This window comes from Mercurialis annua, linkage group LG5, assembly GCF_937616625.2.
Source record: "Mercurialis annua linkage group LG5, ddMerAnnu1.2, whole genome shotgun sequence".
NCBI lineage: Eukaryota > Viridiplantae > Streptophyta > Magnoliopsida > Malpighiales > Euphorbiaceae > Mercurialis > Mercurialis annua.
Genome location: NC_065574.1, coordinates 49981834 through 50000490, shown reverse-complemented (window position 1 = coordinate 50000490; position 18657 = coordinate 49981834). Strand labels below are relative to the sequence as shown.

The window sequence follows — 18657 nt, the reverse complement described above, 5'->3', positions numbered from 1 at the left end:
ATAAAGAACATAATGATTTTATCAGCTAAGGCTCGGTACCGAACATTCAGAACCTGATAAAACTGAATGAAAGCTTGTCTGATTAGGTCTTATAACACTGCAAATTTGTGAGACCCCAAATAGAGAAAGAAATTTCACTAAATAGGATACTTTTTCTGAAAAGGTTGGCTATATCAGATGACTATATATATATATTATGCGAATCTTTAAAGTGTTACTCAGAGAAACTAGTGGATGCTGGAAATGATTGGCTAAGTTTTCTTTTTCTTCTTTTTATAAAGTGAAAAATGGTTTTGGTTGGTGCAGTGCAATAGTGCATGAATGGTTTCAATTTTGTTCTCTTTTTCAACATTCACCTGATGCCAATAAAGTTGAACAATGTATTGCAATTTACGACTGATAAACTCATTTTCCTTCGGAACATTTCCCGTAACCAGTGACGGAGGTAGGGGGGCATGAGAGCGCCATGGCCCCTTCAACTTTCTGAAAATATTAAATTAGTGCATGAAATTTTTATATTTTATGATTTGGCCTTTTCTATTTTTGAAATTGCCTTCTCCATATAATACATATTGCGAATTGACCCTCTAATGTTACAAATGCTGGCTCCGTCACTGCCTATAACCGGACTAGATTGGACAATATAACACAAAGTAAAATACTAGTACAATATGAAATCCTTGCTGCATCTTAAGATTTTCTTTCTATGTAGAATTAAGCTACATAATTTGATCAAACATATATAAGATAGATGAGAAATAGTTTATTTGGATACTAATCTTATGTACCTTGCTAGCAGCCATACTCATCTAACTGTTGCAGCATATGAAAGATGGTAAGATTCTGGCTCGGCAGAGGAGGAAGCGAGGTCGACGTTCTCGTTACAATACGATCACCCTCCGCAAGAGCATGGTGTTTTTTACGCACCGCTTCGAACGGAGGGGACTCTGCATCCACAATAACAATGCCTTGTTTGTTCACTATTGTCCGTATTTCCGCTCTCTTCCTTAAGCTTTCGCTATAACTTTCCTCCCGCGCCCTTCCGTCCTGCACGAAAGGTCGATTTTCAAGACTTTACGCTCAAGAAACATTGAATTTATTATAATTTGAAGTAATTAAAATTTTGCTTACATTGATAATAGAAGAAGAGGCTGGTATCGGACATTTAACGGGGCGATCTTCGTCCTGCGGTTCCATGGGATGTTCAAGTGGCCAGAATTCGACATCGAATTCAACTGCATGATACTGATGGTGCTGCTGTATCTCCATTACAATCTCTCGTTCTTCCTAAAAACAACCCAAGATTTAGGATTTCTCAATGTTCAAGACTCAAATTTCATATAATCCAAGATTACTTACAGCACAAGAAAAAGGGTTGAGATAGAGAAACTTACAAAATCATGCTCCCCATTGGACAAACCCATGAAGAAAAAAAACTCACAAAATCTAACTTTGTCTCTCTCTGTATATATCTGTATTTGCAAGAAAAAAGAAAGACAGAGATAAAGAAAAAGATAACGATTGAAAGAAAGCAAAGTTAAAGAAAGCATGAAAAGGAGAAATGTGGGAACTCACCTGTGCAGTGAAAGATGAAAATTGAAGGCTACCAATGAGTTGTAACTCAAATAGTATAAATATTGGCGTGGGTTTATTTCCTCCCCCACAAGCGCTCCCCTCTCCAATTATAAAAAAAATAAAAATATAAAAGGCTTAATATCCTGAAAAACCAGACTTTTTCTATCCCTTTTTAATTTTACCTGACATTGTAAAATTGTCAATTATATGCAAATCTACACCTTTAATTTTCGATTGTATTCTTAAGTATTAAATTGACCTCTTTTCATTAAAAAAATTCAAATCAGTCACTTTTATTTTAAATTTTTCAAATGAAAAAAGTTCAAATAAGTCATTTATAAGAGTTTTTATAAAAAAAAAAATTTGAAAAAGAGTCCAATTTACAAGATTGGGTACAATTGAAATCCAAAGTGTAAAATTTGAATACAATTGACGATTTTACAACGTCGGAGTGAAATTGAGAAGTGGTTAAAAGATCGAGATTTTGTATGACATTAAATTAAAATGATAAAGAAAGATTCTTTGTCCACCAACCACACTGTTATCTTTACTATACTTTATTTTTTTACGTAAAAACTGTTTCCTTACTTTATAATCTTTACCGGGTTTATAATAAGTTAGCTATATAGAGAGAGATAAATATTTGCTTTTTCTTGCTTTGCAGAAGAGTATATAGTTTATAGATTAGTTGAACAATCTCTTCACTTTTTGGCTTTTCTTGGATTTGTTGCAGAAGATTGGGAAATCGAATAACATGCATAAGCTGTTCTTGAGCCACTTACTCTGAAAAGTTAAAGAAAATTATGAAATTTCAAGCTAATTAGAGAACGGAAAGCAGCAGCTTCATTGCACTTTTTCTTTAGCTAGCCGTTTGTTCATTTTCAATGTAATGATATATTTTTGCTTTTAAGAGCAGATAAAATGTACAAATACACTCATGCATTGGTTTACCCTATGATCAAGAAGAACCTTACACCTTTTTCTGCCATTTCTTTATTTGAAATAAACTTGTTTGTGCGCCCGGTTTGAGCTGGACTTGACAGGCTTTGGTATTTTTGACATATGTCTGAATCCAGTCCGGGCTTCGTATTTGCTGGGTCTTTACCTAATATATTGAAAATTGAACCGAATTTACTTTTATACAGTCTAAAGCTAAAGTTTACATTTCATACGATCCAAAATTAAAATTGTAACCTAATTTCTTTGAATTCTTACTTTCTTACTGTTTTTTCTTTTTCTCTTGAATTTTGACGGCTCCTTCTTCTTCTCTACGATTCCAGTACAGTTTCTCTACGTTCTTATTCCTTCGCTTCCACCGTTCCGCCTTTGTCTCGCCGCGCCATCTTTCTTTTATCTTTTTAATTTTAGATCTGAAATTTTTTGTTCTTTTTTTTTTTCATTTTCAGATCTGTAATTTGTTTATATTTTACTGTTTATTTACCATTAAACATGTATAAATAGTATTTTTAAATAATCTAACACTTATTTCATATTATATAGAATAATTTTGTGATTTTATGCAATTAAATTCTGTTATTTCTGCATTTTTTGTATTTTATTGTATTTCTGCATTTTTTTTATTATGCAGAACGATTTGTTGCTGATTATTGATTGTTGAATGTAATGTTACAGTGTTGTTGATTTTATGTTGATGTTGTATATTGCATTTTTAATCTTGTGTTTTTTTTTGGTATGTTTTATTTATAGTAATTTATGTTTTAAATTAGTTTTTAAATCTGTATATTTTTTATTTTGAAATAGTTTGATTTTATATGCAGGTTGCTGATTTTGAAAAATTATTAATTTTTATCTTTTCACTTGTTGACATGTTGTTGATATGATGTTGACTGCAACAGTTACTTAAAACTAGGTCAATTTCTAGTTTCTCGAAGAAGGAACCTTATAGTAAACCTGAAAAGGATTTGTATGATGTCTTTATTAAGGTAATTCATTTTTTTTATTTTGTGAAATGGAATTGTATCGTACCCGAATTTGTCAAAGTTTGGTTAAGCATGAGAGATGGAAGACGGAAAACAGTTACACAAGTGAAGTTGAAGGAACTGTTCAGTTGCGAAGAGAATTGAGGAAGCAAAATATTTTGAAATAGATTTTTTTAATTTACGAACTATTATGTTGGTTGTATCATACTGTTTTTATTTTTATATGTAAAGATGATTTTAATTTTTTATTTGAATTATTGTTGTTTTTTTCATATTGTTTTGAGTAATTACTCTGATAATTTTGGTTCATTTATTTTGAACTTTTTGTATTTTTATTCTTCTTTAATAGAATTACAATTATCATATTAACAAGTTATCAACATGATATCAACAATTAGCGCTAATTTAGTCAGGATGTTTGTAAAATGAGAACATTGATTGATTTAAGTAAAAAACAATCAACATATTATCAAAAACATGTCAATAGCTCATTAATACAACAATTTAAGACTAACTTTATTTTTCATTTAATGATTGAAAAATCAACATGTTATCAACAGTATATCAACAACATGTCAACATAAAATTGAAAATCAAAAAAATTGAAATACATATCAACATAATGTCAACAATAAATTAACACCGGATCAACATAAGGAATAAAATAAAATATTATTTTTTGAAAAACTGTGACAATTAACAAAATATCAAAAAGAAATCAACAACATATCAACATGATAATGTTAACATATAATTATCTAGTCTCGGTTAAATTTTATTTTATTTAGTTTATTTCGCGGACAAAATTATCTAATTTTCCAAAACAATTTAAAAAAATAAAATTTTCCAATGTTAAAATCAAGAAAATACCAACTGATTATCAAATCAACAAATCAACTACATGTAACATTATAGTAATTCAGCAATCAACCATCATAAAAAAAACGAGCTGCAAAATAAATAAATACAGAAATACAACCAAACACAAAAACAAAATGCAGAAATAACAAAATTATTCCATATAGCCATAAATTTGTTTTAAATAACATGAAATTAGCATTATATTCTTTAAATATAATCTGTATACATCTTTAATTGTGAAAAAACAGTAAAAAATTATAGATCTGAAAATAAAAAAGAAGAAGAAGAAGAAGAAGAAGAAGAATGAATAAACTGTAGATCTGAAATTAACTAGATGACGACAACGAGCAGAGAAGATGATAGCGTCGGCGAAGATGACGACGGAGACGATGATAAGAACGATGAGCTGTTGATCGTGAAATTGAGCGCTGGTGAATGAGGAGAAAGAACGCGAGCTGAGAGAAAGAGGAGAGAGAAAATAATGAAATTGTGATTTTTTTATCTTATTAGGGTAGATTATATAGGAACCGTATAAAAATAATTATTTATAGCGTGTACAGTAGTTTTGATATGTCAAAATAGACACTATATAAAAGTAATATATTAGGGAAAGTAGGTTATTTGTGTAAAAAGCCCTATTTACTATCCAAACCGGCTCTTACACTCTAGTCTCTATATATGAGGGTTGGGGCCGAACTAGGGCCAGATCTTTCAAACTTATATAAAGAACTATAAGAAATGAAACTTTAAAGCCTGCCTATTAAATACCGAACTTTTTCAGATCGACTCGTGCTCGAGGCGGGTTTGGAATAAAAAATTATTGAAGAAACTTGGATAAAGGAAGATGGATCGGGCAAGTACGAGGCCTATGAACATGTATAATCTGATATGAGAAATTTTTATAATATAAAAAGTTAAATATTTATAAAAACACTATCTCATTTTTCTCTTTACAAACAATACCATCTTTTTAAAAATATTTATAAAAATACTATCTATTTTTCATCTTTTTCATTTTTTATTTTCTCAAATCCTAATTTCTTTCTCTGCCTCCGCTACTTTCCACCACCACCAGCAACTTTCACCTCATAAACCTTGTCGCGGCCAATATCTGTCACCGCCGCCCTTTGTCTTGTGTTCGTTGCACCGCCCCTCGTCAACTCTTCTACGCCGCCGCCGCCGCCGCTCGTCAGCTCCTCCACCCTACCGCTGCCCGCTGGTCTTCCACGGGGCTGTCGCCGCTCGTCATTTATTCACGTCGCGCTCGCCATTTTATTCGTGTCGCCGCCGCTCGTCGGCCTCCATAGTGTCGCCGCTTGTCAGATTTGAAATATCAAATTTGAAATTTCAGATTTGATATTCTCAAATATAAATTTTCTAAAAAATGTATATAATTCGTATTATATACGGATTATATAAAATAAAATTATATACATATATTATCTGATTTATATACGAAATTTATACTGAATGTATATAAAATCGTATTTTTGTATACAAAAAGATAAAGTTTTTGTAAATATTTTTAAAAAGGTAGTATTATTTGTAAAGAGAACTTTGAGGTAGTTTTTTTATAAATATTTTCTATTTTTATAACATTTGTGTAAAACCCCCGTCTGATGGACACTAATGAAATACCAATTAGCTATAATTCGAATAGTATGTATGAAGACATATTTCAACACGGGCTGTGAGATCAAATAAATCCTTCATATTACTTCACATTTTTCCAGTTTGTAATTTTTACCTTCAAAAAGTTCAAAGATGAAGAGTATGGTTCAACCTTTTACCACTCCAATTTAAACAAATGCTATAATTAAAACTGAAAATTAAGAAAATAAATGAAAAAAATCAAAAAAATGAGGTATTTTTTAGTGACTAAGTGTTTTTTTATTGGCTTAATTCCTTAAAAAACTCCCACCTTGCACTTTTTCTTCGTTTATACCCTGACTTTGTAAAAACACTATTTGTACCCAATTTTGAATTTTTATGTTTCATTCCTACCCAAAAGTATTAAATTATACTCTTTTCATTTGGAAAAGAGTTTAAAACATATTTTTTTCTATTTTAAAAAATACAAATAAATTCTTAAACTTAAAAAATATTCAAATACATCCAAATAATTAATTAATTTTTTTAATTTTATAAAATAATAAAAAAATTAAAAAAATATATTATTTATTTTTAATTTTTTTGTCGGAAATATTTTTTAAAAAAATTAAAAAAAATAAAAAAAATTCGGAAATATTTTTTAAAAAAATTAAAAAAAATTATTCTTTTTTTAATTTTTTGAAGAAAATGATATTTTTATACTATTAATAACATTAATATCTAATTAGTATATAAGTTAAAAATGAATGATTGTTTTAAACTTTTTTTCAAATGAAAAGAGTACAATTTAATGCTTTTGGGTAGAGATGAAACATAAAAACTCAAAATTGGGTACAAATAGTGTTTTTACAAGTTCAGGGTATAAAAAAATAAAATATAAGGTGGAGTTTTTTTAAGAAATTAAACCTTTTTTATTTGATGTCTGGATATAATTTAACTCAAAAATAAAACTACTGAACCAAATTATCAAATATTGCATGTCCTATATATCTATCAATTTCACCATAATTATAGATATATGAATTCATTTTGTCTTTCACAAATGTGTAAATGTTATGATCTCAAATCAATAAAGGTTATATTATAGATGTGTAGTTGGTTCAAATCATATCAATTTTTTTTTTAAAATTTATATCAAAAGGAGTTTAAAGTTTTTCAAATTGCAAATTTTTTAGTTTAATTTTGTTGATTAGGACATCTCCGACCATACATCAAAATACCTTTTTTTTGGGTGAAAATCATCTGTAAACTAACACTATTTTGAATACCAAAATGTTATAACATCGTTTTAACACTACAAATGATGTCAAAATAGTGTTGTGTTATTCATTTTTTACCTTTTTTATTTGATTATGATGAAGTGGGTGGAGCATAGTTTGAATTAGGGTTTTTGATGGTTGGACCGCTCCTCAAAGAAGGTCGATTATCAATTTTATAACGACATTTGAAAATCGTCCTATGTTTTTTAACATTGCGAAGGTGAGTATAAAGATAAATTCTTTACTACCAATTTCATTAGAAACAAATAAAATTAGCTGGAGAAAAAAATGTTGTTCAAATAATTACAGATAGGCCTAATGTCTTAAAAAACCCCGACCTTTTAGCCCCTTTTCAATCATATCCTGACGTTGAAAATTTGTCAATTTTACCATATTTTACATTTTTGTGTTTCAATTGTACCCTGAAAAATTAAATTAACGTCTTTTGCGTTTGGAAATTTGTTTAAAACATTCTCCATGTCTCGCATATATTAATTGTATATTTTTAAAATTTATTTAAATTTAGTTAAATTAATTAAGAATTTAAATTAGTGTTAATTTGATTATGGTTTTTAGTTAGTTTTTAAAAATAAAGGACTTATTTCTACTTTTTTGAATAAAAAAGAATTTAATTTCATGTTTAGACTTAATTAATTGAATGATTTCATCATTTAAGTAAAAAAATTAACAAAAATTAAAATATTGGGGTACAATTGAAAACGGAAAATTTAAAAGTGGGTAAAATTGACAAATTTTCAACGTCAGGGTGGAATTGAAAAAACGTTTAAAGATGAGGGGTTTTTGAGTGATTAGGCCTTACAGATAATGCTTTGGTTTGTAGAGCACCTGAGTAGCTTATTCAAAGTAAGTTTTCAATAGTTATAGTTTATACTATAAACTTGACATTAGGGCAATTTGTGGCGCAAATAACACCCGATGTAATGAAGAGACAACACGTAAGTAAAAATGTTGGATTTTTGCATGAAAACGGTACGTTTTATATGAGTGAATCCTTTGAAATAAATGATATAGTTCGGCGATCATTTTATAATAAAAATTTGTTTAATGATTTTTGTATAATTTGAAAAAACTCTAATGACCTACAAAGTTTAATGTCCTATTTTTTTTAATCCGATGATTATGCTTGAATATACATGAATATTTGAAAAGATCACCATATATATTCAATCTTATAGTAAGCTATTGTTCATTTTTTCAAGCTCAATTCAAGCTGTAGCCTAGAATTATGATATGTTATTTAGCAGTTACGAAAATAAAAGGACTTTTGTTGTTATGTACTGGTAAAGTAGCATCAAGTTACAAGGATCTCACGAAACATACCAAGTTTGACAGTTATATAAATTTGTTGTTTAGCTCTGCCATTATTTGAAAAAATAAAACTTTTAACATTGCAATATAAATCAAGTTTACTGGAATCACTCTCCACTGGGCGTGAGCATAGATCGGTTCGGTTCGGTTGAAATTTTTTCGATTTTTCCAGTTTTTAGTTTGAAAAAACTCCAAACCGAACCAAATTTTTAATTTGGACGTAAAAAACCAAATCAAACCAAATCAAATTTTTTGATTCGGTACGGTTCGGTTAAAACCGAATTTGACTATTTTTTAATTTTTATATTAAAATTAATTCAATATTAAATAATTACAGGTCTAATAAGCTTTCATATATGTTTAAATAATAATTATTAATTCATATATCAACAATAATTAAGATATAAAGACAAAAAACATATAAATATAAGTATATATATATTATTATTTTAAAAATATATATTTTTTTATATTAAAGTTGGGTTAATTCGGTTTTTCGGTACTCGGCGCAATTTGGCTGCGTTCCCTCCTAGCATCTTGTACGCAACATTTGTCATAAGGTTTATGGCACTTCGTTAATGAGAATTCAGTTCATGTTCCAGTTTTCAATGATGGTTGTTACCACCAAAGCGTTACTATGAGGTGCTTTCACATGCTCGTAATCCTCGAAGTCAAAGATCACCGGTGGCATGTGTGTCTCTCTGATATTCACCACTTCTCCACTTCTCTCCTCTGTTTTTTTTTAATGGTCGAACTGCTATATCCTTCTCCATTGATTATATGCATTCCATCAACCATTGATTCCAAAGGAGATATAAACCACATACCTCTTACTTGTTGACAATCTCGAAGCGCATGCTCAATCGTTTCTTCGCCTTCATTACAGCGGGACACAAAGCAGAAGTTGGTACATGTCTGATATTTGATAAATCCAATTGTTTTGGATATTGTGTTGATCTTTTCAAATTTAATGTGATAGTTTAAACTTATTTATTGCAAATTATAATTGGCTTTAATAATTTTTTTCGCAACGAATTCAATTATTAAGTTGATGTTTTTTTTGAAAAAACGAATTTTGTATTAGTTCCAATGAAGTTATTTAATTTATTTTTAGAAGTTTGTAAAACATAATTGTCATTTAAGTGTTTCTTATTATAGCGTTTCTTTTTATTAGATCATCAGATTTTTTTTTATTTTTTTTGTGACTATTTTTATTTATGAGTTAATATAAAAATCATCATGTTAATCTTCTAAAAAAGTGGTAATTTCCTATAATACACTATTCGCTAACTTATTTATAAATTTACCTGCCAGTTTTTGACTTTTTTTTCTTACTTTTTTTATTTACGAAAAATGCCTTTTTTTTAATTTCACAAATATCTTTTTTAACTTTTTAATAATTTATTTTTTATAGATTTTTTTTTCTGGAATTGTTTTTTGTTTTTTATCGTGTTTTAATAATGTAACAATAGTGTATATATAGTGTATTTATGGTGTTTTTATAGTGTAACAATAGTGTATATATAGTATATTTATGGTATTTTTGTAGTGTTTTTGTGGTGTATACCATAAAAACACAGCAAATACACCATAAACACTGCAAATACGCCATAAATATACTAAAAAAACAGCAGAAATACGCCAAAAATATAGATATTCCAAAAAACACCAAAACATACACTATGAATACACCAAAAATACACTATAACGTAAATATATAAAAAAATCACTATAAATACACTATAAATCAATTTGTTCTTTACAAAATCAGTAGCAATAAACAAATCTGTGAATAAGAGAAAGACAAAATAATTATATGAATAATAGAACAATTTTATAACAAAAAAAAAATTTATTTACAAAATATTTTAATCATCACAAAAAACCTAAGAAATTACACAAATCTAAAAACGATATAGAAAAATCCAAATCCATAGCACGAATGGAAGATATGAAAATCAAACAAAAAAGAAGAAAAAAAAGAAATCAGAAAAAAGTGGATATATAAAAATTTAACCTAAGATGAGATAAAACTTTTATATATAGTAGATAATTTTATAAATAAGTTAATATAATAGGCAGCGACGGAAGTTAAAAAAAGATGATAAAAAAGGCGTAAATAAATTTTAAAAACAGAATATTTTGTAAATAATCCCCAAAACAATATCATGTTAATTGTAAAAAATAAAATGCGTCACTAATTATACTATACATTAAAACTGAAGAAAAACGACAGAGGAATATAAACGACACAAATCATGGATGAAAGGCACTGATAAGAAGTGAAACATAATAAAACGGCAGAGTTAATAAAAATAGCAACACTTTTATCCACTATCGCCTAATAAAGTCAAAAGCATTGGAAAAGTAATTGTTAAGCCCTTACTATATGTTAATACGTATCTATAGTGCTCAAAAGAATTGGAAAAGAGTTTTTTTGGTTCTTACTATGTTTTTTGGTAAATAATGCTCCTATTTAAAAATGGCAAAAATTATAGTATGTATGCTTGATTTTTTTTTAAAAAATTCTTAATTACAAATATTGAAAAATGAGATTATAATAATAAAAAAAAGGTTATATGTTTAAATAATTTTTAAAAATCATATTTTTATTTGTATAGATAATATTCTTAGAGTCAACAATTATTAAGAATTCAAGATTTTAATTAATTATATTTCAGACATTCAAATATAAAACTATATATTATTACATTGATAATGAATACTTTAGATTGTAAAGTTTAAAATTAAAAAAATGATATTTAATATTTAATATAGAAAAGATTTTCTATTCCGCATTGAAAAAAAATGAAAGATCATACAATTTATTTTAAATAAATTTCCTAAAAATTTATAGTGTATAATATTGTTTTAAAGCGGGCCAATGGTTGTACAAAAAATTAATTTTCTATTACTAGCATTTATATATTGTAAAAAAAATCAAATAATTAAATAAAATAATTTATATATATAATGAAAATATTTTTTTATAACATATAAATATAGTAAAATTAAACAAAAATTTGTTCAATCCAGACTATCAAAAAGTCAATGGTTGACTAAATAATTAGATGAAATTTAGCTCAATTGAAAAGAAAAAATATAATCTTACTGTATATAGCCACCATCAGGTCCATTATATAGCCACCGTCAGATCTCTTACATTTTCACCGTGTTCTTTTTCACAAGTTACTGTTTAAATGACCAATTTACTTTTTTTTTATTCACAAACATAAAAAAGCAATTAATTATGGTGGATAATATTGATGGAATTGAAAATTTCATTTTATAAAATTTTATTTGTTTTCTCAATAATTATATTCATAATAAAAATTTGAAAAATCTATTAAACTATTTCTATTAAGAAAATAAAATGATAAACTTAAGTAATAAAAATGATATTTAAACTTAACGATAAAAAATATTATTAAAATTTATAATAATTGTATATTATAATATTCCGCTGCATCGCGCGGATAATATGCTAGTATCAATTGTAAAAAAAAAAGGTAAACATCACCCACATCATATAAAAGCATATTATAGTTTAAAAAACAAAAACATCCAAGCAAAAGGGACGAAGTGGCCTCAAATTGGTAAACAAAATAGAAATAGAATAAAAGAGGATAAGAATTTTAAGCTAATGTTGTCATATTTAGATTATTTATTTCATTTAAATAAATTCTATTATAATGTTAGACATACATAAATAAATTTATCATATCCTTTCATAAAAATATATATTTATACCCTTCTCTTTCATACACATTTTTAGGGCATAATTATCATCTCTCTCCTCTCTCCTCCATCTTTTTCTTTCTCAAAAATAAAAATCCTTCTCTCTCATCTCTCTTAGTTTTAGTTGATTTCTCTCTCCAGAAACCCTAAAGAGCCGTTTACTTCCCCCAAGTAAGTTTTCTCTCTCCTCTCTCTTCCTTTCTCTCTCTAACTTTCTCTTTCTAACATTTTTATTTTCTAATGGGTCCTCTCTCTACTTCAATTTTTTTTTAAAAAACCTTCCTTTACTATGCTCATACCATCTACATTCTCTTGCTTTTAATTTTACAGATCTTAATTTTCATGGGTCAAGTCAAATCGTTAATTTTGAAACCCTAATTTTGGAGCCCTATTTGGTTGGCATTTTGAATTTTTTTGTAGATCTGGTTAATGTGTGTGTTTGAAAGTTTGTAAATTTGAGAAATTTGGTTAATTTGGGTGATGGGTATTTGGAATTTTGGATTTTTGGTTGATGGGTATTTTAAAGATCCATTCTTTTTCTGGATCTGAAATTTGCTGCATTTTTTGTTCGTTTAGGTGATCTGTTTGAATGTGTTTAAATTTGAATGGATCTGTGCTTTTTATGTATGTAATGTGTACATTTGGTATTTGATTTGATATTTATTTGCTTAAATGTTGATGCTTTTATAATTTGGATTGAACTGTCAATAATTTGATTTGTTTGTGGTGGAAAATGATATAATGGCTTGATAATTATGAACAGAACAAAGTAGTTTACAATGTAGCAACTGATGTAATTGATCCCTTGTGTTTTGTGGACAATGTAGTTCTAATGGACGATGACAGTAATAATCAAGATACGTTGAGCATTCGCAATTGGGGCTATTATGAGCCGTCCTTTAAAGGGCATCTCGGTCTGCAGCTCATGTCGAGCATGGCAGATCGTGATACGAAGCATTTCATACCCGGGCGTGATCCTACTAATGTTATGGTTGGTGCAAATGGCGCTTTTCACCCACGCGATTGTGTGGTGTCTGATGCCCCTGGGCCTATGAATTATATGAGAGATACTTGGATGAGGGAGAAGTACTTTAATATGCTAGCGCCAAATCCTGGTTATGCTGTTCTCCCCGAAACTTCTGCTGCTCACTCTTTGCAGGTTATGCAGCCGCCCAATCCTTCAAGGGATGAGAGGTTGAGTAGGATTGAGGAGCCAATTGTAAATAAGGAAGGTAACCAGCTGAAGAAAAGGCAGAGTGGGACTACCCCGAAACCCCCCAAAGCGAAGAAACCTAGGAAGCCGAAAGATAATAGTAATAACGCTGTTCAGCGTGTGAAGCCAGCTAAGAAAAGTATGGATGTTGTAATAAATGGAATTGATATGGATATTTCGGGTATCCCTATTCCAGTTTGCTCATGCACTGCAACTCCTCAGCAGTGTTATCGCTGGGGCTGCGGTGGATGGCAGTCTGCTTGCTGCACCACAAACGTATCGATGTACCCCTTGCCAATGAGCACCAAAAGACGGGGGGCTAGGATTGCTGGAAGGAAAATGAGTCAGGGTGCGTTTAAGAAAGTATTGGAGAAACTAGCTGCTGAAGGCTATAACTTTGCTAACCCGATTGATTTGAGGACTCACTGGGCAAAACATGGCACCAACAAGTTTGTGACTATCAGGTAGTTTTCTACATGTTGGTACCGACGGTGGGACTCCCATTGCATTTGGTCTGCATCTCTTGTATATATCTGTGGCCTTTCGCAGAGATCTATCCAGCTCGTTGTAGTTCATGAATCTTCACAGATATGATACATGTTTTTTGAATTTTAGTCTTCTGCTTATTTTTGGAACCTTTGTTAATTTTTCAATTCTGTTATGTGTTATAAAGGGAACCAGTAACTTCTTCCCACCAGGATGTAGGATGTGGATGAAATTATTTTTGTTGGATTTTTCTTTAACATCTTATTTAACATTCAAATTATCATTGATTGGTAATTGATTTCTTCTTTATTCCATTGCATTATATTGCAACTGAATGTTCTTTTGTTTATTTCATTTGTAATGCATGCTTCAGACTGTTTTAAGAGCTCGGATTTATTTTCGCTCTCTTGCTGCATTTGCATAATAACACGAAACATAAACATGTTAACTTTTGGTGGAATCACACTATGGACTTCTGTTGATTTCTGTTGTCCCCAGTTGATTTTACTCTCTGAATAGAATTGAAGTGAACTGTAAACTTACGTCGAACATGATACTTATGCTTGCTAGATTACTGTGTTAGCGTAGTCTTAGTTATCCTTTAATCGTCTTCCTGGGTTGTTCTGTTTATGTAAGAAGAAAGAAATGTCTCGGCTATATTGCATAGAAACTTATCAATTTCTACATTGAGGAGTATCATTATGTTTTCGAAAATGCTTCCGAAACTTCAAAATTCTAAATTATAACTTATTTTGTACAAAAATATTGTATTGGAATGTAGATATTATCTGTTCTGTTTCTGACTGTCATTTCATTTGCTTGTTATATGCAATTGGGATTGCTTATTGGATGTGTTTGATTTATTAGCTGTGGTCTTTGAATTATATAACCCTATCGGATTGGCTAATGTATAAATATGCCCTTAATGTTTACCGTATGTAATAGTTACAAGTTTTAATTTATTTTTTTATATTGAATAACAACTCAATGTTTGGAATAGTTAAAAGTTTTAATTTTTTTTTTATATTGAATAACTACTCAATGTTTCAGACTGTTTAATTTTGGCTTTTATACAAGCGTTTCTAAATCAAAGACAAATAACAATTTTTTTTTGAGAGACAAATAACAAATTAATGTAAATCTATTATCATAGGTTGAAATTATCAGAACGGGGAGGAAAATTTGACAGCAGGGTTCTAGATCTTGAATCTATAATTTGCTAAATTGAAGTTTGTAAATTGTTTTAATTTAAACGAATTACAAACTGAGATCCACATACATTTCATAAGATCTAGCATATTCGATCTTTACTCGACATTCTGGCAACACCGATAACTTGTTTAAAAGTACTTCTTTGACTGGTTCCTCCGAACTTTTAATACAAACTGCAATTATGAAAATTTCCTTCAACACCTTTGCGTTTTTTAGGACGTATTCTAGCATTTTCACATCTATTGGACAACACGAGTATCCGTTGAATACAAATCTTTCAACTGACGATGTCAAGCATTGGGGCACTGCATTTTGTTCATCATCCCAAGATTCCGACGAGAATACACGACGATAGACATTCTGAGAGAGATCAAATATTTGATGTTAATGATGACATAGCTCGACATTGAATACCAACAAGTCATTTGAAGAGAAACACCCATACTACAACATAAAAGTCATTTTAATAGCAGTTTGAAAATTGTTGTAATAGCATATAAAAGATAAAATGATTTTTTTTATTCATGACTTTGACCAATTTATGAAATTTATCTTTAAATTTGTAGAATTCTATCCAAATACCACTTCAAAAAACTTTATTGAGTTTCTCTTTTACACCTAGGACAACCGAGTAAATCCACATAAACAATCTATGTTGAACTTTATACATTCTGGAAATATTTATTTCAATTTATAAAATTAATGACCAAATTGTTGAATATTTTCACAAATTTATGTAATATTGAACAATTTGGTCGTTAATTTTGACCAATAAAGTATTTAACCTTGTAATTTACACACCACATATACATAGAGATGATAGTACTAACCCTGATGAGTGTAAGAACTTTTAAATTTGGTAAAATCCTGAGCATATTCAGCAAATCCGAGGTGCCACTTTCGAATAAACTCACCACCAATTGATTCAAGTTCGGAAAAGAAGGCATATAGGTGTTGGATGCATAAAAAAGATCCTGAAAATTAATTAGATGCAAGATTAGCAATGATATGGTGTCCAATATGCAAACCATGTCATCCGCTATTAACAGCGGATGACTTTTTTTTTTTTTGAAAAAAAATTATCCGCCATAATATATTGAATTCAATTTATGCAAAATGAGAGATTTGGATTTTTGAAACTAAAAAGGTCTGATGACGGAAATAAAACACTAAACATAGAATTCTATAAGTTTTTCGACAGTTTCACATGTCACAACTTTTTATAATTCAACATGACGAATAAGGTTCATGTAATTAGACACATACTTACCTCCAAAATGTCCGGAGATATTCATGACAAACTGAGCAACAAGCAAATTAGATTCATGTAAAAAATATATCATAAAGGACAAATACTTACCTCTAAAATGTTTGGAGATAATGTTAAGGCTTTAACAGTCTTGGAGATATTTGTGAGAAACTGAACAATTGAGCAGTGGAGTAATAAATCAAGATTCAAAACCACATCAACTATTGAGCATAAATTGTTAGTCTCAATCTCAACTACTCGACGGTCATTACTACCAAACTCGAGAAATTCAAGTTGAGGCGCATCAATAACAACCCTGGTCGTCTCCATCATCAAATGATTTCTCATTTGAATCTTCAAAACTTTCAATGAAGAAGACCGAACGTAAAGAGTCTTAGTTTTAAAATAATTATAAAGTACCAATTCTTCAAGATTCCGGGAGCTCGATAACAGCCCTTCTAAGGTAGATTCGCTCAGATACCTGACTGAGCGAAGACGAAGGATCTTGAGATTCGGCAGGAAGAATGTAGTTTTCGGGATTTCATAGCAACCAAGTCCGCCAAGCTTCAAAACCTGAAGCGATTCACATCTGAAAAGACAATCGGGGATTCGAACAGGTATGCATGTAATATTGCAAAGATCCAGTTCCTGAATTTTATACGCAATAACAGCATCAATCCATGACTCTACGGTTGAACATGAATACGTTCTTTTAAGTGTAAGTTTAAATCTTTTGACGAACGGTAATGAGCGAGTCTTTGTAATTCTGTTTATAAAATCGTTGAATGATTCGATATTGATAGGGTTGATTAAATCTAAATTGGTGAGAGAGGTCCATTTGTGTCTCCAACTCCTTGACAAAACGCTAGTTTTTATGGCGTCGTTTGTTGAAAGATGAGATAGTATTTCATGGTGAATGTCTTCTGGTAATTTGCTGATCCAGTCTATCTCGGAATCTTTTTTTGATGCAGAACCCATTAGCGGAAGATGGAATGTTGGCGATGATGGTATAAAAGGTATTAGGGTTTAGAGGATTCTTGTCAACAATAGAATAAAATAATAAAAGGAATTTATTTCAAAAAAATATGCAAGCTATATATTTAAGGGAAAAGGTTTGTTTATGCCCTTAATGTTTACCCTAAGGCCCTGATTGGCCCTCACGTTCTATTTTGGCTGAAATGAACCCCTAACGTCAAAACTAGCCTGTTTAAGCCCTCAATTTTGACGGGGTTAATTTTTTTAAATTTTCCGTCCTCTCTTTTCTACGTGGATGATGACATGAATGACAAGGCTGTTACACCTATGCACACGTTTGATTATGCCCTTAATGTTTAGCACAAGGTCTGGATTAGCCCTTAAATTAAAAATTAATTATAATTATTTTTTCAATAAAAATTGAAGGACTTTTTAAAAAACTTTATTCTCTGTAACTTCGTCGAGTTCATCGGAACAGACATTGATACGAAGTCGTAAGTAAAACTTAATTAATCTATAATTATAATTTGATTAAATTCTAATTTATCAAAAACAAAATTCTATTACCATCGCACTCTCGCACTCGCCCACCACCGCCTGCACTCCGGCCTACACTAAATGACCACGGAATGAACACCGTTCATCCTCTGGCTGTGGATGAACAACCACTGTTCATCCCCAAGAGGATGAACCCGTCGTTCATCCTCTCTGAGGATGAACCCAGATCTGGGTTCATCCTCAGAGAGGATGTTCATCCTTTCTGAGGTTGAACTCCGGCGAGTTCATCCTCTCTGAGGATGAACCCAGATCTGGGTTCATCCTCTCTGAGGATGAACCCAGATCTGGGTTCATCCTCAAAGAGGATGCACCTGTTGTCTTACAACTTGTATGGTGGCACTTTTCTATAGGCTGCCACCACACAATTTTTTATTTATTATAAATAGATAAATTATACAGTTTAGTCTTTTATCAATTAACCTATTAGTCCTTGTTACTTTTTCGGTCTTTTTAATTGATCAAAGTTTTGAACAAAAAATCTAAATTGTGTTGTTAGCCATGATTATAATAAAATTATAGAGGAATAATTTTTTATTTAAGCAAGCACTGCTTACTGCCAGTCTCAACAAATAGTAAAAGTGACCACAACCATTTCAAAAAGTAAAGGCACTTTCTTTAATTATTTTCTCTTTATAATAAATTTGGTTTATA

At 29.9% G+C, this 18657-nt stretch overlaps 3 protein-coding genes across 4 annotated transcripts; 1 reads left to right on the top strand and 2 right to left on the bottom strand.

Moving 5' to 3' along the window:
* Positions 1-497: 497 nt before the first annotated feature.
* On the bottom strand, positions 498-1504 carry LOC126682011 (uncharacterized). Its single transcript, XM_050377567.2, has 3 exons — positions 1395-1504; positions 1132-1287; positions 498-1047 (listed from the first exon to the last, which is right to left on the bottom strand). The coding sequence occupies exons 1-3, from the start codon at positions 1422-1424 to the stop codon at positions 793-795; spliced, it is 441 nt and encodes a 146-aa protein (XP_050233524.2). The 5' UTR covers positions 1425-1504; the 3' UTR covers positions 498-792.
* A 10854-nt stretch (positions 1505-12358) lies between these two features.
* On the top strand, positions 12359-14321 carry LOC126682682 (protein BASIC PENTACYSTEINE2-like). Its single transcript, XM_050378431.2, has 2 exons — positions 12359-12484; positions 13141-14321. The coding sequence occupies exon 2, from the start codon at positions 13146-13148 to the stop codon at positions 13992-13994; it is 849 nt and encodes a 282-aa protein (XP_050234388.1). The 5' UTR covers positions 12359-12484; positions 13141-13145; the 3' UTR covers positions 13995-14321.
* An 866-nt stretch (positions 14322-15187) lies between these two features.
* On the bottom strand, positions 15188-18256 carry LOC126682741 (F-box/FBD/LRR-repeat protein At5g53840-like). Of its 2 annotated transcripts, XM_050378493.2 has the most exons (4): positions 18016-18256; positions 16585-17121; positions 16055-16198; positions 15188-15584 (listed from the first exon to the last, which is right to left on the bottom strand). In XM_050378493.2, the coding sequence occupies exons 1-4, from the start codon at positions 18016-18018 to the stop codon at positions 15270-15272; spliced, it is 999 nt and encodes a 332-aa protein (XP_050234450.1). In that variant the 5' UTR covers positions 18019-18256; the 3' UTR covers positions 15188-15269. The 2 variants fall into 2 exon arrangements, with proteins under 2 accessions (XP_050234450.1, XP_050234449.1); XM_050378492.2 differs by lacking the exon at positions 18016-18256 and having other exon boundaries at positions 16585-17967.
* Positions 18257-18657: the final 401 nt, after the last annotated feature.

What these genes read in the sequence shown, in the direction of transcription:
- LOC126682011 (XM_050377567.2), bottom strand. Translation starts at nt 1,424, where the DNA reads ATGGGTTTGTCCAATGGGGAGCATGATTTT. An exon ending in CCAATGGGGAGCATGATTTT is followed by an intron (nt 1,288 to 1,394) that starts GTAAGTTTCTCT and finishes GGTTGTTTTTAG; the next exon opens with GAAGAACGAGAGATTGTAAT. An exon ending in CCTCTTCTTCTATTATCAAT is followed by an intron (nt 1,048 to 1,131) that starts GTAAGCAAAATT and finishes CCTTTCGTGCAG; the next exon opens with GACGGAAGGGCGCGGGAGGA.
- LOC126682682 (XM_050378431.2), top strand. Translation starts at nt 13,146, where the DNA reads ATGGACGATGACAGTAATAATCAAGATACGTTGAGCATTCGCAATTGG.
- LOC126682741 (XM_050378492.2), bottom strand. Translation starts at nt 17,451, where the DNA reads ATGGGTTCTGCATCAAAAAAAGATTCCGAGATAGACTGGATCAGCAAA. An exon ending in TATCTCCAAACATTTTAGAG is followed by an intron (nt 16,199 to 16,584) that starts GTAAGTATTTGT and finishes ATTAATTTTCAG; the next exon opens with GATCTTTTTTATGCATCCAA. An exon ending in AAGTTCTTACACTCATCAGG is followed by an intron (nt 15,585 to 16,054) that starts GTTAGTACTATC and finishes GATCTCTCTCAG; the next exon opens with AATGTCTATCGTCGTGTATT.